Source organism: Poecilia mexicana, unplaced genomic scaffold, assembly GCF_051168715.1.
Source record: "Poecilia mexicana isolate PSO_F unplaced genomic scaffold, ASM5116871v1 scaffold_23, whole genome shotgun sequence".
NCBI lineage: Eukaryota > Metazoa > Chordata > Actinopteri > Cyprinodontiformes > Poeciliidae > Poecilia > Poecilia mexicana.
The window spans coordinates 20,362,082-20,385,608 of record NW_028263392.1 but is presented as its reverse complement, the minus strand read 5'-3'; the positions used below and the strand labels follow the sequence as shown (position 1 = coordinate 20,385,608).

The window sequence follows — 23,527 nt, the reverse complement described above, 5'->3', positions numbered from 1 at the left end:
GCAGGTCCGGTTCTGACCCGGCTGGGCTCCAGGAACCCGGCCTCACCTGACAGGCGTCCACGCCTCCGGCCAGCACCCCGGCGCACAGCATCTGGTCGCTGAGCGGGTCCCGCAGCAGAGTCCGACACACGGTGCTGTTGATGATCCGGACCCGGGCTTTCTGCAGAACCCTGGCGCTGGCACCTGCAGAACACGCAAACGGGTCGGGTTCATCGCTGCAACATCACCTTCTGTCATTACAACGGCGTCGCTTTATTTTTAAAGTTCTTATGGCTCCAACAGCAGCTGGACAGGAAATGCAAAAAGTTTTCACCCCTTCAAAATAAGAGCATGACTGAACGGCTTGAAACATTTTTAGCAGTCAGTAACCAAAACTTCACACAGATGTTTATCCAACTAAGTTTATAAGATAAATTAAAATTGTACACAGGATTGGAAAATGCGAAGGAAAGCAACAGAACATAACAGCAAGAGGCTAACTGGAGGCTAACTGTACCCTAAATGTAGGCTAATGTAAGCTATCTGGAGGCTAACTGTAAGCTATCTGGTAGCTAACTGTAAGCTATCTGGTAGGTAACTGTAAGCTATCTGGAGGCTAACTGTACCCTAAATGTAGGCTAATGTAAGCTATCTGGAGGCTAACTGTAAGCTATCTGGAGGCTAACTGTAAGCTATCTGGAGGCTAACTGTAAGCTATCTGGTAGCTAACTGTAAGCTATCTGGTAGGTAACTGTAAGCTATCTGGAGGCTAACTGTACCCTAAATGTAGGCTAATGTAAGCTATCTGGAGGCTAACTGTAAGCTATCTGGAGGCTAACTGTAAGCTATCTGGAGGCTAACTGTAAGCTATCTGGTAGCTAACTGTAAGCTATCTGGTAGGTAACTGTACCCTAAATGTAGGCTAATGTAAGCTATCTGGAGGCTAACTGTAAGCTATCTGGAGGCTAACTGTAAGCTATCTGGTAGCTAACTGTAAGCTATCTGGTAGGTAACTGTAAGCTATCTGGAGGCTAACTGTACCCTCAATGTAGGCTAATGTAAGCTATCTGGAGGCTAACTGTAAGCTATCTGGAGGCTAACTGTACCCTAAATGTAGGCTAATGTAAGCTATCTGGAGGCTAACTGTAAGCTATCTGGAGGCTAACTGTAAGCTATCTGGTAGCTAACTGTAAGCTATCTGGTAGGTAACTGTAAGCTATCTGGAGGCTAACTGTACCCTAAATGTAGGCTAATGTAAGCTATCTGGAGGCTAACTGTAAGCTATCTGGAGGCTAACTGTAAGCTATCTGGTAGCTAACTGTAAGCTATCTGGTAGGTAACTGTAAGCTATCTGGAGGCTAACTGTACCCTAAATGTAGGCTAATGTAAGCTATCTGGAGGCTAACTGTACCCTAAATGTAGGCTAATGTAAGCTATCTGGAGGCTAACTGTAAGCTATCTGGAGGCTAACTGTAAGCTATCTGGTAGCTAACTGTAAGCTATCTGGTAGCTAACTGTAAGCTATCTGGAGGCTAACTGTAAGCTATCTGGAGGCTAACTGTAAGCTATCTGGAGGCTAACTGTAAGCTATCTGGAGGCTAACTGTAAGCTATCTGGAGGCTAACTGTAAGCTATCTGGAGGCTAACTGTAAGCTATCTGGAGGCTAACTGTAAGCTATCTGGTAGCTAACTGGAATCTTTCACAGGAGAACTGGGAGGATATATGTGGGCAACAGTGGAGAACATCTTGTTCCCTTTCCTTGAGAGAGTTTGGCTGGAAGAATATTGTAAGATATTTCGTTACACAGCACAAAGAAAATACCAGGATGCTAGATGTTGGAGGAAATGTGGGTCAGACAGAGCGGGTCACTGCCACGTGTTCTGGGATTGTGCCGGCATGATGCCTTACGGCTGGATTTAAAGAGCTGTATGGATCAGGACTGAGGGCGAGTATTTCATTCACGTCTGACTGTCTGTATGGGAAGACGGATGGAAAAGTTAACAAGAGCAGCTGATAAATATATGGACAGGATTATGATGGTAGCAGGCAAAAAAAACATTACTAGGAAATGGCTGAAGTTCCCATAGGCGTAGGAAACGGGGGGGATGGGGGGACATGTTCCCTCCGATATTGGAGGCAGACGCATTTGTCCCACCCAATAATTTCACTGCAGTTGCGAAAAGTATTTGATTTTGAAATCTTCCGCTCACGTGCTTTTATTTTGAAGGCGCACCACAGCGCCTTCAGCACAGGTTTCCTCCCTCTGAACGGCTCAGAGTGATGAACTCCAGGTAAACAGTCTGTTGGGAATGTTGCCATGAATGTCGCTTGTTTACAGCATCTTATTGTCAGTTTACTTTCATAAATAGAACCAAATCTTCTTGGTTAAGTCATTTTAATTCTAGAATAGTCACACGTCTAATATTTTGCTGGTAACTTTATCTAAAACTTAACTACTGAAGCCACAATGTTTTATTTCATCACAAGGAAATGAAACGGCAGCAAAATGAGACTTTTTTGTTGTTTAAAGTGTAACAACAGTGTGAGGAATGGCCACACAACACCTGATCATACTGACCACTTATTATATTATATTATATATTCAGGAGAATGGCAGTGCTAGAGTATAAACTGGTGTTTTATGAAATTTTAAATCAGGGTCGAAGGAGATCGGCGGCAATAACGAAACCAAACGCTGTTTCTGCTAGAACAAATATGCTCGATTTATTCCCCACAGATTACAGTACAAAACACTCTATGACTAAATACGTGATGCTCGATTCATTCAAGTTATCAGCGCTTACCTCGTGAAAACCGGAGAGCCTTCGGCCTAGAGACAAGCAGCATCAACGTAGCTGGGCGTTCGAACGCGATCCACAGCAGACTCTGACCAAAACCGCGGGCTTTTTCGTATTTTATCTCTTAAACAAAGGGATGCCTGCGTGCAAAGGGGGAGTGGCCATTTCCATCCTTGCAGGCGAGCCATCCAATCAGAGGTAGCCGCTCTCTGACCATGAGCCAATCATGGGCTGAGAGCGTGAACCAGCGGACCAATCAGAGCCCAACCCAAGTCAACCAGAGCTAAGCACGCCCTGTTCACGTGATCCGCATGAGCTTACAGCATGATCAATTTGCACAATACTCTGAGCAGAATAAGTTTTAGCAGTTTTATCAAAGAACAAGTTACAGTTAATAATAAATGATAAATGAATAGAAAATAGAACAATAATGAATGATTATCAAAGGACATAAAAGATAATAAAAAGATAAAAATAAAAAGATAAAAATACCATATCAACTGGTTTTCATTTTAAAATAACCTAAACTATTTTGTTATAAGAGCCGGTCAGGTAAAGCATATGAGAGCCAGGTGGAGCTTCAGGATGTGAAGATATAAAAATTATATTAATTTTAATAGAACCAGAAAGGAGAACAGGTGAGGACTGATGTCAGGTTGATTTTTGTTTAACTTGTCAATATTTTTTTTCATTATTTCCACACTATAAGGGAAATGGTTAGGAGACAACGAGGGCTTGAGGAGAGGTTTAAAAATGAGTGTAGGAAACAGAAAATAGAGTTGAGATGTATATTAATGTATAAATCTGAAAATCGGTTGTTAAAATTCTCATTCTGTATGATGAAAACATACTTTTTATACTTAGTTAATTCACATTCTGACACTGTACATCACTGTAGTGTCTGTTGTAAATCCATGAATCCATGCAGGAACATCAGGCTGCAGAGAGTCAGAGGGAGGCAGAGACAGAAACGTAACAGTAGATATTTTAACTAGAAAATTCCTGAAGAAATTTAAACGGGGCCTGCAAAAGTGTGCCAGTCGCTTTGGACCCAGGATTCTAGCTACAGCTTGCACAGCTGGACTTGCACTGTGCTCCTGATACGTACCTTGGTACTATCAGGAGCACATACTGCATCCTGACACGGTTCATCAGCAAAGTGCAATGACTGAAGCTCTTGCCAGGTCCATCACCATATTGCTATGGCTGACCTGGTTCACTGCTACAGTACAATGGCCGAACCCCATGCACAACAAAATTCAGTCCAATACTGACGACTATTGAGCTTCGGAACGTGACGTCACTGCTCTAGTCGGAGGGTATCAGCGCCATCTTTGTTGCCACCTACAAAAACGACTGTCTCACAGATATTTTAGTTATGGGACAAACTTGATGCGTCATTGGGTGTAATGTCCAATCACACGACCGAAAAATTAAAAAGATGGAAAAAGGTCTTTCGTTTCACTATTTCCCTGCTTGAAAACATCGCGAGGAGGCTAAGCTATCGGAGCTAACGAAAAGGAGACAAATGTCCTGGTATCAGCGGTGAGACATCCTGATATTACCTTCTCCAACATCCCCAGATACCTACAAGTTTGCTCCAGACATTTCCATTCTGGTGAGTGTCTAAATTCGCTTTGTTAGTGTTGTCATAATTTATTTTGCTATGATTTTGTCCGGGTGTACTCATGTTCAGTTTCTGTTGAGTTCATTTAAGTGGGTCAAGCTTGTTTAGGTCGGGCTTATATTGTTTATGTAGCGTAGTCCGAGTTTTATCAGTGGACATCGAGGTTCTTACATTATTGTGAAGTAAACTATTTAAGTTTTTTTGTGTTATGAGATTTACAGCATTAATACTGATGTGTGTTCTGATATGTCCTCTTAAAGGCAAACCGACGTGTGAAATGGATGAGCTCAGTCCTGTCTGGGGTCCAGTGCTGAATATGGGTCACTGAGGTAAACGACACAACGTTGGACCGACATGCGCGTCAATTAAAGAGGCGATACACCAAAACCTTCAACAAGTTACTGAGACTGTTTTCATTATTTACCCCAGAAGAGGTAAATAATGAAAACAGAGCAGCGGAGGCAACAGAAGAGGAGCAAGTTGGAGAGGCTGAGGAGGAAACGCCAGGAGAGGAGCTCAGCAAGGCTGCAGACTCTGAAGAGGAACAGGAACCATTTGTGCTCCTGTTCACAAATGGTTCCTGCCACTTCCAACTGTACACAGTTGGAAGTGGCTGTTTTCTCTCATTCAATAATTTCATGTGATAAATATTCATGAATCGTTTGATTCAAGCACTTCAACTTGCATGTAAACAGGTGAAGAAATGAATCACATTTTAAGTAAAAATTTGATATTTAAGTATTTCAGGTAATTAACATACATGTGATGAAAGATTATATTTTTAAATAAATATTTTATATGATTAAAGAAAACAATTATATAATCAGACATCTGTCAGGACACTGGGTTTTTGGGTTTGTTTTGCTTTTCATTTTATTTAGCTTCATGTTTTAGTTCACTAGTTTAGCCCAGGGTGTCCAAAGTGGGTTCTGGAGGCCCGGCATCCTGATGTTTTATTCTCTCCCTGGTTTAAAGCACCTGGATCAAATGACGTCTTGTTAGAAGGAAACCCTTCGCACATGTGGTTCTCACTCACGGTCCGAAATAAAAAAAAAAATAAAGACACTTGGTATTTGTTTATGTTTCGAAATTTTTCAACCTTCATACTAAGGATTTTAATTCACACTCAAAAATTCAGAGAAATAATTTTATGTAAGCAAAATATGAATAGTCAGGAAATATGTAGTCTTCCCACTAAGCCTGTTTGTGAGGCTGCTCACTGTCTCTCTGGGCCCCGTTGCTATGGTAATTAATTATCTGCACCTGGGCTGGCTCTCTCTGTCAGACAGGATGCTGGAGACAGAGTTTCTATACTTGTGAGACACCCAGGGTCGGTCTCAAGGACCCTGACAAAAAACCATAAGCCCTAGCAAAATTTTGAAAACATTTTAATATTACATCTTCTATCTTCTAATATTATAAGTAACTCGAGGAAAAAAGATAATAAAAGCTAATATTGCACCACCTATGGCAGTGCATTTAACTGAGAGGATTATTGAGGCAAACACAAGTAGTGACTTTGGTCGTGCCTATTAAAGTGTCAATAAATCAGATTATGTATTTTTTCTTCCCCCCCACCCCTTACGTCTCTCACTTACAGGATAGTACAGGTAATATGATTACACAGCCATAGTTCTGCCAGATCATGTTTGAGTCATTCCGCATCCCGGTCAGTCACGTCCATAGATGATAACATTTCCATGAAGGGGCCCCATATGGCCCCAAATGCTGCTTGTTTTCCTCTCACATTATAAAGAATCTTTTCCGGTTTACAGTAAGACACCAACTCATCAATCTATTGTCTTATTGATGGCGATTTTTCACATTTCCAATTTTTCAAAATACATTTTTTTGCTGCTGTGCTTGCAAGAAAATAAAGTATTTCTTATAATAATTTATTCTAATAGTTGTTAAATCTCCTAAAATCCACACCTTGGGTTCTTATTCAGTCTGATGTCCCACAACTCTTGATGTGATCTCAATCATGTGTTTCAAAAAGTTTCCTATTATTGGACAATACCAAAGCATGCAGAAGGTTCCCATCGGTCACCTGCATCTCTGACATTTGGGAGGAATTTTGTTGTCCATCTTATTCAGTCTATACGGAGTGCAATATGTCCTATGGAATATATTAAATTGAGTCTGTATGGTTTGTAGAAATCAACATGGTTTGTGACTGTTCTAATAGTCCACTCCAATCCTCTTCCTCATATACACATCCAATTTCCATTTCCCATTTTTGCTTTTTAGCCGCCTGATGTATTGGTAGCGTTCCATTAAGTATACCATGTAGAGGACGTCGATCCTTTTGTTGAACTGTCTAGCTTGTGACATAAATATGATTAAGGCAGGTTTCAAACAGGATTGCTGGAAATGTCTCACCAGACTTTTCTTTAATCCAGCCTCTGATCTGTAAGAATTTTAAAAAGTTATTTTTAGGGAGATCAAACTTCTTACTCAATTGTTGAAAGTTAGCTAGCGTATCATATACAGGTCAGCTGCTACTTGAATTTTCCTATTCCTATAATGTTGAATCAGCAATATGATTTGAAAGATTAGGGTTGCCCCACAAGGGTATTCTTCTAAGGAAATTAATATTTACATCTAAAAGTGAGTGAGACCTCTGCCAGGCGGTGAATGTGTTCAAAGTTATTGTGCTGCCAGGCTTTTTCTATCGCCTATGAATGGAACATCCTTTAAGGGCACATTTTCATCTCATGTTGCTCCATTGAGATCCATCTGGCTTCGCTTCTTTCTGCATGTAGCCAGATCCAAACTGGTCTGCACTGAGAGGCGATGTAGTAATTACTAAAATTTGGAAGATTCAATCCACCCCTTGAATACTGAGCCTGTAGCGAGGTTATCTTAACCTGGGGTTCTTCTTTTGCCATATGAAGGAATTCATAATTTTGTTAAGCTCTATGAAAAACTTTTTGGGAATAGTTATTGGAAGGCATTGAAACAGATATATATATTTAGGCAAAATATTAATTTTAATGGTATTGATTCTGCCTATGAGTGATAAAGGTAGATCCATCTTTGAAAGTTTAGTTTTTTCCATTAACTTTGTATAATTTTGTTTAAATATGTAATCCTCCGATTTACCCACTTGGATACCCAGGTATTTAAAGCCATTGTTACACCATTTTAATGGGTTAGTAAGAGTTCTAATATTATCATCCTGCACATTTAAGGGGAGAATCTTACTTTTAGTGTAATTTAATTTGTATCCTGAGGCTGCACTGTATGCTTTAAGGCATTTTAAAAGAGGGGGGATTGAGCTGTATGGCTTGGTTATATATAACAAAAGATCATCTGCGTATAATGAGAGTTTATGTTCATTTGGACCAAATTTGATTCCAGTTACACAAGTGTTGGCAGCAGCTAGAGGTTCAAATGCAAGTGCAAAGAGCAGTGGGGAGCTGGACAGGCCTGCCTACAACCCCTAGATAAGGAAAATGTAGTAGATAGAACATTATTGGTTAGTACATTAGCTTTTGGATTATTAAACAGTGTTTTAATATATTGAGTAAATTTCTTTCCAAAGTTCATAGCTTCTAAAGTTTGAAATAGAAAGTTTGGTTCAGTCCTATCAAATGCTTTGTTGGGGTCCATAGAGATTATTAACAGAGGAATTAGTTTTTTTTAGCTGTGTTCATTATATGGATCAGGCATCGTACATTATCTGCTCCATGTCTATTTTTAACTAATCCAGTTTGATCAGCATGCATTAATTTTGGTATTACATTCTCAAGTCTAAGAGTAATTAATTTAGATAGTATCTTATAGTCAGCATTTAGGAGACTGAGGGGCCTATTCGCGTCATTTCTTTTTATCCTTGTCTGGTTTTGGAAGTAGAATAATTGCTGCAGTTTCCAATGAGTCTGGTAATTTTGTATTTTCCAAAGCTTCTTTAATCATGTTTGTGAGAGGAGTCAGCAATTGTTTTGCAAAGGTTTTATAATATTTGACAGGAAATCCGTCTGGACCAGGAGTCTTGTTGTTTTGTACAGAATTCAAAGCTTGAAATATTTCCGCTTCTGACATCTGCCTCCAGGGATTCTCTGTCCTGTTCCTGTAACATGGGAAGCGTTATTCCTCCAATAAATCCTTCTACCTCATTATCTACATTATCCTGCTCTGATCTATATAATTTTTCATAAAATTGTTTGAATTCTGCATTAATTATAGTTGGATTGTCAAGAACCCTGCTGTCATCCGTTTCTATTGTTTGTATGAACCTTACTGCGGTTTCCTTCCTCATTTGCTATGCCAAGAGTTTGCTTGTTTTATTCCCAAATTCATAATGGTGATACCTAATTCTGGCCATTATTGCTTCCTCTTTATTGGTACATAGATTATCATATTGCATCTTTGTTTTAATTAATGTGTTAAGGCAGTGGTCCCCAACCCCCGGTCCGTGGACCGGTACCGGTCCGTGGACCAACTGGTACCGGGCCGCGCAAGAAATAATTAAATATTTCCGTTTTATGTATTATTTGAGTCTGGAGGATCTTTTATTTTGAAAATCCTTTAACCGGATTCTCTCGGTTACTTGCGCGCCAACACTGAGCCACAAGCAGCAAAATGAGTAAGAAACGGATCAGATGTCTTTGGAAAGTTTCTTTGCAAAGGGGAAAAGGCCCAGAGAAGAGACAGGAGGATGGATTTATCCCGGACCGGTAGGTGAGTCAAACATTACAAGCCGCTCTGAGTAACATGCGGCGACCGGCTGCTAATGAGGCAATGAAGCTTCAAACTGCTTCACCTCGCAGAGACCAAGCAGGCTGTGGATATAAGCAACACTTTGGGTGTCACTGTCTCCATCACTCCCAGATGGACCGTCTGGTTGCAGAGAAACAAGCTCAGGGCTCCGTTAGTCTTTATCATGAGTTAAAGTAAAATGTTCTGTTTTGTGGCGCATCTGTATCTTATTTTGAAGGGATATGTAAACGTTACCATAGCGACCAGAGTCAGAGCGTTTGGGCAGTGGGCGAGAGGAGATGAGTAGAGCTGTGAGTCTTAAGTCTGGTTTAGACGGCAAGATTTAAGGATGTCGGCCGATTCTCCAAACCTCTGTGACCACAGAGCTGATAAAAGTCCAACAGGTTCGATCGGTTCATGTTCAGCCTCAAGGCAGGAGCAACACGAACCGAGTCCAGAGGATAATCCAGTAAAACCCCCAACATAGCAAACGGGAATTTAGAATAACCAAACATGGATGACGATGTAGAAGCAATAGTGACAGTTTGTGGAGTCATTTTAAGAGATAAAAGAAACAAAAAGAAAAGGCGGTGGATAAAAGACGACGGGAGCAGCAAATAGCTGCACTATGATTTGGAGGTGACTGTTTTTTCATAGTTAACATTTTTAACTGAATAACATAATAAACATATATAATAATGACCTTTACATATAATAAACATTTCCATCATCTCCGATATCCACCAGACTCTCAGTTGCGCGATATGTCAGCTGTTTGGGATTCTCCTCTGTTCTGACGTCACTGCGCTTTCTGATTGGCTACCTGTCACATTCAACAGGTTGTGTTCTCGTTCCCAGTCAGGGTAAACCCCACAGGCTGCGATAAAAGGGCCAAGACAACCAAACTGGGTATATTCAGGACTTAGCGGGAACACCAACATGCAGAAGCCTTATCTGACGGTCCCCCCCTCTTGACCGGTCCACGGTAATAAAAAGGTTGGGGACCACTGAGTTAAGGTGTTCCTCCTTTTTTGTAGCAATATACTGCTCTAACTTCTTAATGTCACTTTCCAATTTAATCAGCGTCTCTATTTTTTTTAACCTTGTAAGCACTAAATATGTCCCCTCATATAAGCTTTGAGGGCCTCCCATATATTGGCATGTGTTGAAGTATTATAGTTGGCTTCTAAAAATATTTCAATATTATTGGTCATATATGCAACAAATTCAGGATCCTTCAACTTGTAATTTTTAAACCTCCACCTATAATCTGTTGCCTGCCAATCATCCAGGTGAGTTTATAGGGTTATGGTCCGACAATGTAGCTGCAAGGTAAGAGCATGTTGTCACTTTGGGTATCGTCTCTTCAGACATTAGGAACATATCAATTCTAGAGTGTGTATTGTGTGTTGCTGAAAAAAAAACTCTTTCTGATGTGCGTGTCGGTTGCACCATACATCAATAATGGCCAAGTCCTTCATACCCTGCTTTAATGCTGCTGCAGCCTTTGGTAGTGAAGTTGTTTTAGGAGACGATCGGTCCAGAACTGGGTCCAGGACCAAGTTAAAGTCTCATGATTTTAACTTTCATGATCAGTTTCATGATCAAATTATTAAAGAATAGTGGGTCGTCATAGTTAGGACCATATACATTTATCAGTGCGATTTTTTTCTCTATTTATTTCACAATCCACCAGTAAGAATCTGCCATTTTTATCCTTCTCAACCAAGTTTAACTTAAAGTTCAAGTGTTTTCTTATAAGTAGTGCAACACCTCTTGCTTTTGATGAATAAGATGAATAAAAAACGTTCCCCACCCAGTCTGTACAGCTTTAAATGTTCCATGTCTGTAAGATGACTTTCTTGAATAAATGCAGTATCTGTTTTCTGCCTCTTTAGATACGTCAGCATTTTCTTCCTTTTGATTGGTGAATTAATGCCCCTAATATTCCATGAAATACATGTTAAAAGATCCATTGTTAAGCTCTTTGCACAGATGTCTGGCCAAGATGGCGGCTCCAGTTCCCCATCTGGGACATACTTGATTATGCACCATATTTACATTGGTAGTTAATTTGGACTTTTGTGTAAGTAAGCGTTTGATTTTCATTGAGAGATCGTACATTCCCCAAACTGCACACACAAACCCCCCCCATAAAGAACCCATAACAGAGAAAGACAGGTAGGAAATTCTCCTGAACAACCTTTACGTCTCTGGCGGCTCCAGCAACTTAGTTAAATTGACTATTCATGACATTCTACACATATTTCCAAAATTTACCACCAACATATTATGGCTTATCCAAGAATAGGTTGACTCACAAGGAACTGAAGGGTCATCCATGCAACAACAAACAAATAAAACCTTAATATCTTGAACAACATGACTCACCATCCTTTTCATCAATGTTCGATTATAATCAGCACCAGTCATTTCAGTTTACTCACGTGGCTCTTCTGTCAGACATTTTTGAGCTTTGGCAGGAGAGAAAAACTTGGATCCCATGTGTTTTATTTGAAGCTGAGCTGGGAAAATCAGCGCATAATCCATCTCTGCTGCGCTGCAGCTCAGCGCTGTAATCCGGACAGAACGCCATTTTCTTGTTCTGGAACATCGTCTCACCCTTGTTTCTGGCGAAGAATCTTTTATCTCTGTAATTCAGGAGCTTAGCGATAATGGGGCGAGGTCTGTCCCACCTTTTGCCGAGGCGGTGTGCTCTCTCCAGGGTGATAGGCAAAGAGAAGTTTTCGCCCCCAGGATCTGAGGTGTAGCCTTCTCCAGAAATCCCACCGCGTCTTGACCTTCAGCTTGCTCCGGTATGTTTAAGATTCTGATGTCCTGCTGCGGTTTTCCAGCTCGTCCATTTTGTCTTTGATGCCTGTAATGAGCCTCTTTAATGTCGTCCTCATTTGCGCCCACCCGTGACTCAATCTCCTCAACCTGTTCTGCCAATGTAGATCAGGATGTCTTGATTTTCGTTAGGGTTGCTTGCATATCGGCTGTTTTCTTGTCAGTGTGCATTGCGAGCTCGTCCTTAGTTTCCTGGATAGCCTGCAGAAGCGTGGAAAGCGTCGTCTCTTTTTCTTCGTCCGCCATGTTTTTTGTGGTTGCAGCGTGTCGGGAGGTCTGAGCCGTGCTTTTCTTTTGTTTTTCTTGTCAAAAATTATAGCTAGCCATAGAAAAATATCCCCAGTGTCCTCAATACTCGTATATAAACAGAAGTCATGAGATAATTTCCAGCATAAAGGAGCTACTGGAGTCCTCACCCCTCCTCTGCATCCGCGATCCCCCTTCTCTTTCTCTACCAAAGACTGGATGTTAAAGCTTTCAGGTTGGTGCTTTGGTCTCAACTAAACCTTTTTTTAAGGAAAATTTTATTTACAAAGACTTCAAAATTCATTTCATTTGTTGTTTTGCTTATTTTTGTTGGATATTTGAAACCAGTTGCAGTGTTAAATGTTCATTATAGTTCACTGATCTTTCAGGTTGTGTTCTTGCATCATTATTTTGCCATAAACATTTTATTACTTAAAAATGGTCTCAAAACTTCTGGAACAATTTATCGTCCATCAAATGTAGTTACTGTGACAGGCCTGCACACATGTGATATATAGTGTAGTTAGTTTGAAAGAGTCATTTGATTACTCAATGAAAAATTCATCCATCAGCTACATTACAGTAACGCGTTGATGACACCATTGTTTGACAGTTTTGCTCGAGCTATTTACGGATCTGTCAGGTTTCCGATACGTTTCCCCCCGATGGTAAACTTGTTCCTGCGCCCTGGGAAGCTCCTGAAAGGGAAGACTGGGTCGATGTAATGAATATATTTACATGATGGAATCTGGAAAATGTAAGAATTATTGACAGGATTTTATTTCGCCATGGAGATCAGACGGTTGAATAATACTGAGGGTTTTAGAGCTGCAGACTGTAAATGGTTTGCTTACAGCTACTTTCAGTGAGAAGAGATTTAAAATTCTGATGACCTGGAAGAGAAGAACTGACAGGAAAACCTGATTCAGGTGTTTTAGTTAGTAAGTGTCGGGTAGCCTGGGGAACGTGGAGAACAGCAGCGTTGTTTTATGTCTCCGTGAACTTTGACCCTTCACAGAATAAACCAGTAGAACCGGTCCGGAGCAGAAGCGCCTCACCTCCCTCCACAGTGGCACCCCAGCCGGTGATCCAGGCCTCCTGGCCGGCCGGGAAGTGGTGTGCGGCAGACGGCAGGCAGACGGGCCAGATGTTCTGGTTCAGAATCAGGTCCGGTTCCAGCTCCATCAGGGCGATGTCGCCGTCCAGGCTGACCCGGTCGTAGTCCGGGTGGACCACGATCCGCTTCACCTTCCGCCGCTCCGTCCACTGGTTGCTCTGGCCCTGCGCGTGCAGCCCCAGCCAGGCGTCCCATCGGTCCGCCACAGCGTGCCTGCGCCATGGATGGAGGTCAAAGGTCAGGACGGTGCAGCGCCACCTGCTGCGTATCCACAGAGACAACCTGGAAATCTATGAAGGAATTTTTCTGCCATAACTGGAGAACACACACTGTCAGTCTGAAAGCAGGACTTCATGTTTTCCTTCTCAAAACTTGTGATGCTTGAACTCCAAACTTCTGCTCTCAAATATTCACTCTGCTCTCTCAAACCTTTCTGCTCGCACTCAAAACTCGTCTCTCTGCTCAGATCAAATCTCCACTTGCAAACCTCTCTCCTGGCTTACGAATCATTTTCTGCTCGCACTTGGAACAGAAAAGTACCGTCATCTGGCAACCTCTCAGCCAATAGAATGCAAGTGTTGTCTGGGTGCGTTTATTTCCTTCTAGTGGGTGAGCCAGTGTAGCTGCTACCAATGATAGCAACCAGCGCCACACACTGGAGAAACAACAACCTCAGCTTTCTGCTCTGTGTTACAATAAACATCCACCAGCTGAGCTAATGATCGCTAACGGCTACTGATCTGAGGCAGGAGTTTGTTCACCCAAAAAAAGAAAATGGATCCACAGATCCAACCATGTTACAACATAGTCATAACATGAGACTCCTCCCTGTTAGTTAAATAGATGAATATGTTTTCTGTTACATAACATATATGGCAGAAAGCTCCCTGTCGGATCCTTGTCGTGGTTTTCTCGTGTCCTTGTCCCTGTCTCATGCTGGTGTCCTAACTATCTGTGCCACCCATCAAGCCGTCCTACCTTGCGATGCGCACATTGATGCTGCGTCACAATCTGCTGACTCGGCAGATTTCTTATCCTACCTGTGGAAGTTTCGTTTCGTCTGATTTATTTGGTCGAAGATTAAGGTAAGCTTGATTTAATTTATTGTATTTACACCTGGCTTTATAGCCCTGTTCCTGTTCTTTAAAGTATTTTAGTTTAATTACACAGGTTTTATTAAACCTTGCTAAATAGATGTTGGTAGCGATACTACGTGGGACTGAAGCTGTAATAGCGGTTTAATATTAGTGTATATTAATCATATCGCATCATTTCAGTGAGCTGCAGGTCGGTGACACATTGTGGCTGAAAACAGACATGAAGTATTAATGAGCATAAAGGAGTTGCAGTGATCTGTATTTGTCTGTGTTTAATTTAATTTCAATAAAAACCTGCTTCCCCTGTCTGATACTGTTTCATGCTGACAAACACCTCTGTACTTAAAATGTTTTTTAAAAGGTAGCACATTCTAATAATGACTGCAAACATCTTCAGGTTTTTATTTTAAACGGGTAGGATATTCAGATGAAGGAAGTGATCTCCTTGTGGTTTCGTCGTGTATATAATTTGTTCCAATGCTAAGCTAAGCATAACTCCTAAGCTTCCACTTCAGTCACTTAAATAATGGTATCCAATATATTTAACATTAACAACCTGCTGTATATTGCAAACATGATGTAGCAGTTTTAGACGGGCAGCACCAACAGATAGACATAGCCATCAACCCGTACTATGGCAGGAAAATCTGACGAGGTAGCACAGATAGTCAGAACACCGGTTCTGAGACATCCATCTGGTCCCGGTGAGCTGGAGAACCCCTGCTGCTAGAAACTGGAGGACAGGTCCTCCAGGTCTGGACTTCAGTGGTCAGAAAACTGATCTACCGGCCAATCAGAGGACTGATCTACCGGCCAATCAGAGGACTGATCTACCAACCAATCAGAGGGCTGATCTACCGACCAATCAGAGGGCTGATCTACCGGCCAATCAGAGGGCTGATCTACCAACCAATCAGAGGGCTGATCTACCGGCCAATCAGAGGGCTGATCTACCGGCCAATCAGAGGGCTGATCTACCGGCCAATCAGAGGGCTGATCTACCGGCCAATCAGAGGGCTGATCTACCGGCCAATCAGAGGACTGATCTACCAGCCAATCAGAGGGCTGATCTACCAGCCAATCAGAGGGCTGATCTACCAACCAATCAGAGGGCTGATCTACCGACCAATCAGAGGGCTGATCTACCTCCTCCTGTAGTTAAACCCAGCCGGGTTCTGTTGGGCTCAGTTCGGTTCTTACTCGTCCTGGACGCAGTGGGCGGCGGTCAGCAGCCAGCGGCGGCTCAGCACCGAGGCTCCACAGGTGTGTCCTTGTCCTCTGAAGTGGAGGCTGACCTGCCAGGGCCACTCCCCCTCCCTGGACGCCTGACCGCCCACGATGCGGAGGCTGCGGTACGGCGGCACGCCGCAGTCTGTCGGCACACATGCGTCAGAGAAAGAGAGTGTATTTGTGTGTGGGAGTCAGAACTGGACCCACCACAGTCGTCCTCGTCCGAGCCGTCCTCGCAGTCCGGCGTGCCGTCACACTCCGGGTTCAGCTTGCTGATGCAGCGGCCGCTGCGGCAGCGGAAGGTGAAATCAGAGCAGGGCAGCTGCAGCGCTGCGGAGCGACAGAGATGACGTCAGCATCAGCTGAGTTTCCATTTACTATAAAATTGCACAAATTGAAATTACAAAATTAATTTGCTTAATGTAAACACGGCAGTTTCGATAATACATGTATGTTGAGAGAAAGGTTTTGCGCCATATTGAAATAATTTATTTTGCAGAACTACATGGAAACATTTTATGCACATCATGAGTCACGTGATCAGCAACCGGATGTTGCTACTGGCAGAAACGCTGAAGAAGACGACAGGCAGTGGTCTGAGGATGATGGGTTGTTTTCTCTGGCTCCTCCAGCGTCTCTCTGCGTCTTTGTTATTAAAAGTTTTGAGTCGTCCCAACGTGTTGAATCCATAACTTTCCTGGAAAATGGCCGACTCCAGTTTCCTCTGAACGCCGCAGACATAGCAGAGTAGGCGGGGCTTTTCGCTCCAACGCTTGAATCAGACGCTAGCGTCTCCTCTGATTGGCTGACAGATGATGAGCGCTGACTCTGAGATATGAATATACAATCACTGACCACTTTATTAGGAACACCTGTCCAGCTGCTCATTAATGCAGTGATTGGAATCAGCCAATCACAAGGCAGCAACTCAATGCATGTAGGCATGACCAAATCGATCAACTGAACTGTGAGTTTTTTACCCTGTGTGGTCCGCTTCGCGCTTTTACCAGGATCTTTCTGTGTGGTTTCGGTTCTCCGAAATGGACAGCAGCTGTCCTGGATCCAGAGGGTAACGTCTTCAGCTCCATTTGTTAAAACCGCTGGATGAGTTCAGTTTAATTCTTCGCGTCCGCATCGGTTGCGCATGTTACGGTCTAATGAAATTCTGCGCCTTTTTCCTCAGGATAAACTGGCGGCTCCTTTAGACTATAAATGGATTAACTCAACGTTGCATCTCTTCAGTTTTCTCTGGTCTGCAATTAAAGGCTCCGTGTGTTGCCACAAAGTTTAAGTTCTGATGTACTCGTGTGTTTGAAGAAGAAAAAAATAAAAATTTCCGCAGCGCTCCGATGTAAAGGTATAAACAAAAAATTTATTCCACAGTTCTTTGAGTATTTCTTTTACAAGAGCAATAAAGTTCTCGGTCCGTAACTCTCAACAGGCCGTCAGCTCCGGTCAGAGAGACGCAGTTAGTTCAGAGTCCAGGAGGTGATTTTCAGAAAGGATTATTTCACTGATTGGTTTTCGGTGCCTCTGTGATGAACTCTTTGGGTTAAGTCTAATGCCTGGGGTGTGAATTATAACCTGTCAAATGACCGATGGGCTTTGAATTTTCCCATCGTTTAAAGAAACAACCAGTAAAATACGGAAAATATTCCGTTAAGGCGACCTGTGGTAGCCACGGCGATCTGCTGCAGCTCAAACTGAGCATCAAAACGAGAAGAAAGGAGATAAGAGACTTTGATGGCTGTTGGCCTGAGTGTCTCAGAAACTGCTGATGTACTGGGATTTTCACCCACAACCATCTCCAGGGTTTACAGAGGACGGTCCAAAAGGAGAAAATATCCAGTGAGCGGCAGCTCTGGGGGCGCAAAAGTCTTGTTGAGGTCAGAGGTCAGAGGAGAACGGACAGACTGGCTTGAACTGATAGAACAGCAACAGAAACTCAAATAACCAGCTGTTACAACCGAGTTCTAACGAGTGCAGAAGAGCGTCTCTGAATGCAAAACACGTCAAACCTTAAGACGGAGGGCTACAGCAGCAGACGACCAGACCGGCGCCTCCTTTCTGAGGCTGCAGTTCACACAGGACCAGCAAAACTGGACAAGAGAGGATTGGAAAACGTTGCCTGGTCTGATGAGCCTGGATTTCTAATGGGCACTTTGGGCCCATTAGAACCAACTGAGCATCCAGTCAACACCACCTTAGTATGTCCATCTCTGACGACCTCACTGTACGTCTCTTGCAGCACGACGCAGTCCAACCCGGTTCTGACTCAGTTCTGACCCGTTTCTGGTGTCCTTACATTTCTGACATGCGGACTCGTCGGAGGCGTCGCCGCAGTCGTCTCTGCCGTCGCATCGCAGCGCATTGGAGACGCAGCGGCCGTTCCTGCAGGAGAATTCTGCGGCGCCGCATTTCCCTGAAGAGAAGAAGAAACACCGAGCTCAGAGGAACCTCTGGAACCAGAACCGGAACAACGGCGCTCGGCGGGTGTTCCGGTTCTGCAGGCTGAGCGGGCCGGCCGCTCGCATCGGTCCAGAGGAATTCCTCACCGCAGCCATCTTCGTCAGAGTTATCGCCGCAGTCGTCCACGCCGTCACACATCCAGAACTTTGCCTTGCAGATGTTGTTCTTGCACTTCATCTGCATCGGCGCGCAGGCTGTGACAGAAACGAGCAGGATCAGCCCTCGGGTCCGCAGCAGACCAAAGACACTTTATAAACATGTTTACAGATCAGATTCCATTCATCCATTAATTTCAGGTCATCCTCGTCATCAATCAGTCAAGGCATCAAATTCAGCTCATAACTCCAATGTCAAGGTAAGCAGAAAGCCAGCACAGCATCAAGTCACTGTCTGCACTGATTGCTCCTCCCAGACAGCAGGGGGCGATGTGACCAGCCGTGTGGACTCACAGCAGTCGATCTCATCACTGTTGTCGCCGCAGTCGTTGAAGCCGTCGCAGCGGCGCGTCGTGTTGACGCACAGGTTGGTGCCACACCTGAACTTCCCAGGACAAGCTGCTCAACGAGAGAACAGCATCATTATTATAATTATTATTATCATCAGTATTATTATTATAATTATTATTATCATTATTATCATCAGTATTATTATTATAATTATTATTATTACCATTATAATTATTATTATTATCATTATCATAATTATTATCATTATAATAATAATAATTATTATTATCATTATCATAATAATAATAATTATTATCATTATTATTATTATTATCATTATCATAATAATAATTATTATTATCATTATTATCATGATCATTACTATTATTGTCATTATTATAAAATGATGTGCTTACGGTCGGTGGGGACGAAGGCCTCGAACCGGGCACTGAAGCCCGGGTAGACGAGCCCCCGGTCCGACCTGAAGCCGACACTCATCTTGTTGCTCTGGCTGATGAACACGGAGGATTCTGATTGGCTGCCACACAATCTGGAAGAGGAGATCCAGTCAGGTTCTGTGGTCGGTCCATTCAGAACATCCCAGAGGCCAGAAGCTTCCTTACCTTTTCTCGTCAATCGTCACGTAGTCATGGAGACACGGCGATCCGTCCTTCCCTACAGAAAACCTCTGGAACTGGACCTTCACAAACCTTCCCTCAGGAACCTGAAAGTAAACAACATTACCGCAACCCAGGGCTGTTTGGGTTTTAGTCCAATAAAAAACATCTTGTGGGTTTTTATCATTCATTTCTTGTAATCCTGGAAGAAACGAACGGGCGGAGCTGCAGGACTCACCTGGAGGGTCCAGCTGCAGTCCGCTTTGGGAGGATAGTTGGCCGGGAAAAACGGCGAGGAGAACGAACCTCGCTCTCCTCTCAGCGTCCCGCCGCAATCTGAGAGAAGGTCAAATGTCAGACTGGACAGAGAACAGGAGCTACTGACCCCACAACCAGACAGAACCAGGAGGTCCAACAAGAGGAAACCCAAAAACACCAACCATCTGAACATCACTGGTGAACTATGAACACAAACCAGTTCACCAGAAACGAATGGGTTCATCTGAACTTCTTACCTCCGCTGGCTGCAGGAACCTGGGAGTAGAAGACTCTGAATCCGGGGAAGTTCTTGTCCAGACTGGTGACCAGCATCAGCAGCATGACGTTCCCAGATGACACGAAGGCCAGGGAGCCATGCGGGTATCCACACTGCCTGCAGGGGGAGACAGAGAGACCTCAGCCGACCCAGACCTTCTGAAGAGAAAACGTCTCCAGGAAGAAGAAGGAGCTACTTCCTGTTAGAGGAAATGTCTCAGGCATCTGAGCCGGAACCAGAGCCTTTCTGTTTACTCCTCTGACCACGCCCACCAGTGATGTCACTTACCTGCGGTTCAGGTGAGGAAAGAAAAGGCGGGACTCACTCAGTGAGGAGGCGGGGCCGGATGGGAGCCAGTGAGTCATAGATTTGGATGAAGTCCTGCTCACAGTCGTCCTCCAGGATCAGGGTGTGGAAGTCCAAGCGGACTCGGTGACCCAGGTCGGCTCGGAGCCGCCACTTCTGGGCCATGTTGGGGGCATAGGGGGAGTTGGGGAACCCGGGAGAATCAATGTGGTCGTTCTTCCTCACGTGGACGTTGATTGGAGCTTCCTCTGAAAAATCAACCACGTTTGGATGAACGGTTCTTCCCGGATCCAACCAGATCTCTTCCAGAACCAGACCCAGTTTCTGCTCCTGAGCCTCAGCATAAGGGCTTCAGTAGAACCAGAACCAGTTTCTGCTCCTGAGCCTCAGCATAAGGGCTTCAGTAGAACCAGAACCAAAGTTTTGCTTAAGTGTGAAGTCTCTCACCAGACATGTTGGTCCTGGTCAGCCGGGGGTCCAGTGCTGTAAAACACAGCAGAACCTTAATCAGAACCACTAGAACATTTCTCCAGGAATTTAAAACAGATCTGCCAAAGTGTGTGTGGCATCAGCACCAGTATCAGAGGTTCTGATACCGGATCCATCTCATCCAAACATCCAAAAAAGGTTTTCATGTTAAGAAGCTAATGTTAGCTCAAAAGTTACCACTGAACTGTGGGCTAACATTAGCATGTTAGCGGAAGGTAGAACTCTTCGCATGGCAGTGTATGAGTGTGTGGTTTGAGCTTTCACTGCATAAAGAAAGCAATGTGGGTGTGGGACACCGTCTCAGGGTGTGGGACACCGTTCTGGGTGTGGGACACCGTTCTGGGTGTGGGACACCGTCTCAGGGTGTGGGGTCTCAGGGTGTGGGACACCGTCTCAGGGTGTGGGGTCTCAGGGTGTGGGACACCGTCTCAGGGAGTGGGACACCGTTCTGGGTGTGGGACACCGTCTCAGGGTGTGGGGTCTCAGGGTGTGGGACACCGTCTCAGGGTGTGGGGTCTCAGGGTGTGGGACACCGTCTCAGGGTGTGGGACACCGTCTCAGGGTGTGGGACACCATCTCTGGGAGTCAGTTCTGATACCCCAAGTTGTTTTAATTTGCAGGGACTCTGTTAGTTTCCGTCTGCCTCAAAGTTTCTCTGGTTGGTCGCCGCGGCGACGCCAATCAATCAATCAATCAATCAATCAATCAAATTTCATTTGTATAGCACACTTCAGCAGCAAGTCATTTCAAAGAGCTTTACATCATAACTATAAAGTTATGCAGCAGAGAATCAACAATCAAAACATGACATTAAGTCGATGCCGTCAATAAATTGATCTTTGATCACGTTTCAAATAAAACTAACCAGGTGGGATTTAGTCTGGATTTAAAGGGGCTCAGTGTTTCAGCTGTTTTACAGTTTTCTGGAAGTTTGTTCCAGACTAGAGCTATAATTCTAGATCTGTAACTCTAGATCTATAACTCCAGATCTGCAACTATAGATCTGTAACTCTAGATCTATAACTCCAGATCTGTAACTCTAGATCTATAACTCCAGATCTATAACTCTAGATATGTTACTAGATCTATAACTCCAGATCTATAACTCTAGATCTGTTACTAGATCTATAATTCTAGATCACTCCTCTTTAGGTCCAAAACTAATAACTTCAGTTTTGTTTCTGTTCAGCTGGACAAAGTTTTGTCCTCACATTTATCTGTTCTCAGCATCTATTCAGTGATTGGATGGGGTCAAAGGTCACCTGGTGACATCATAATGTAGAGCTGTGTATCATAGTTATGGTAGCTGATCTTATTTCCTGTTATAACCTGAGCCAGTGGGAGCATGTAGATATTGAATAGGAGGGTCCTAGGATTGAACCTTGGGGTTCCCCACATGTGACCTTTGACCTCTCTGATGAGAAGTTTCTGATTGAAACAAAGAAATCTCTGTTCTTTATGTAAGATCCAAACCAGTTGAGCACTGGACCGGAGAGTCCGACCCAACTCTCCAGTCGATTCAGTAAAATGTCCTGATCAACACTGAAGTCCAACAGAACCAGAACCAGCACTGTGGTTCTCCCAGTCTGTATTTATATGGATATAATTGAACACTTTGACTAGGCCAGTCTCCGTGCTGTGGGTACCATGGAAACCAGACTGGAAGCAGTCAAAGCGACTGGTTATCGTTAGGAAGTTATTTAACTGTTGAAGCTTTTTCAATAACTTTGCTGATGAATGGGAGGTCAGAGGTCAAAGGTCGGCCTGTAGTTCTGCAGTTGTGATTTTATCAGTGGTTTGATAGCTGCTGTTTCCAAGGGAAAACACCTGAAGAGAGCGATGAGTTACTATTTGGACCAAATCATTAATGACAGGCAGGACTTTCTTAAAGAAATGTGAGGGTCGGAACTGGAGCTTCACTGACTTATCATTTCTTCTAGGGTTTTAGAATTAAGTAGCTGAAACTGGGTCATTTTTTCCTGTATTTGTTTTGTGTGGGCACAGGATAGGTAGTTGCTTTAGAGTGGATGTGCAGATTAATCCTCTGATTTTTTGAATTTTCTCTGAAAAGAAGCTGAAAACTTGTTGCTGGCATTAGATTGAAGTTCAGGTGGTAACGTCATAGGAGGGTTTGTGAGCCAGTCAACAGTAGCAAATAAAGCTCGAGCTCTGTTAATGTTTTTGTTTATGACATCTGTAAAGAATGCCTCTCTTGCATGTTTTAGTGTTGTGTGATAGTTACGTAGTCTTTCTTTGTAGATGTCATAATAAACATGCAGTTGAGTTTTACGCCATTTCCATTCGGCCCTACGGCAGAGTTGTCTTGCAGATTTGTGATAGTAGCTTTTTGTCCAAGTGGGTTAACGGATAAAGAACATTCAAAGATAACAGCAAAGTGATCCAACAGGCGACATCAGTTACAGAGACATTGGAAATATTCACACCCTCACTGATAACCAGGTCCAGTGTGTGTCCATGAGTGTGTGTTGCTTGCTTGACATGTTGTGTTAAACCAAAACTCTCTAATACATGTTGAGAAAAGTCGAGTTCATCCCACTTCCCTATGCTGGAGATTTTAGTTTAATAATAACAATAAGTAAAGTTATCTTTAAAACTAATTACACAGGTGACATCAAGACCCAACAGTAAAGTCAGACGGTAATAAAATTAATCTGGTTGTGTGTGTTGTTATTGTGTCCTGCAAACTTTGCTTTAATTCTACTTTTTTCTATTTAATCATACAAAATCATAGTCAGACAGAAAGAGAGTCATGGAACAGGAAGAGCAGGTTTCCTGAAGAAAGAGGAAGTTTCCAGCCTGCAGTGAATAAATATAGTTCAGACTGCTCATTTCAAGGCATTAAAGGTTTAAAGAATCTCTCGATGGACCAGAAAGATCGTGAGACGAGGAGCTACAGAGCTGCAAGACAAGAAGCCGAGGACCGCTATGCGCATGAGGAAGTCACCCTGAGGCCCGAGACCTGTCGCTCTGACTCAGTACTCTTCCTGTACTGGGA

General features: G+C 43.4%; 1 protein-coding gene across 2 annotated transcripts in view; it reads right to left on the bottom strand.

The window, feature by feature from the left end:
* LOC106907691 (suppressor of tumorigenicity 14 protein-like) overlaps window positions 1–23,527 on the bottom strand; it is a 43,779-nt gene that overhangs the window by 1,128 nt on the left and 19,124 nt on the right. For both annotated transcript variants that reach the window (XM_088003026.1, XM_088003027.1), the window contains 13 exons: window positions 20,470–20,505; window positions 20,042–20,270; window positions 19,697–19,833; window positions 19,420–19,517; window positions 19,188–19,288; window positions 18,981–19,114; window positions 18,568–18,672; window positions 18,205–18,312; window positions 17,955–18,071; window positions 15,857–15,979; window positions 15,620–15,791; window positions 13,264–13,535; window positions 47–183 (listed from right to left, as the gene is read on the bottom strand). In XM_088003026.1, coding sequence (XP_087859152.1) covers window positions 47–183; window positions 13,264–13,535; window positions 15,620–15,791; window positions 15,857–15,979; window positions 17,955–18,071; window positions 18,205–18,312; window positions 18,568–18,672; window positions 18,981–19,114; window positions 19,188–19,288; window positions 19,420–19,517; window positions 19,697–19,833; window positions 20,042–20,270; window positions 20,470–20,505 — 1,769 coding nt within the window. The remainder of the gene's footprint in view (window positions 1–46; window positions 184–13,263; window positions 13,536–15,619; window positions 15,792–15,856; window positions 15,980–17,954; window positions 18,072–18,204; window positions 18,313–18,567; window positions 18,673–18,980; window positions 19,115–19,187; window positions 19,289–19,419; window positions 19,518–19,696; window positions 19,834–20,041; window positions 20,271–20,469; window positions 20,506–23,527) is intronic.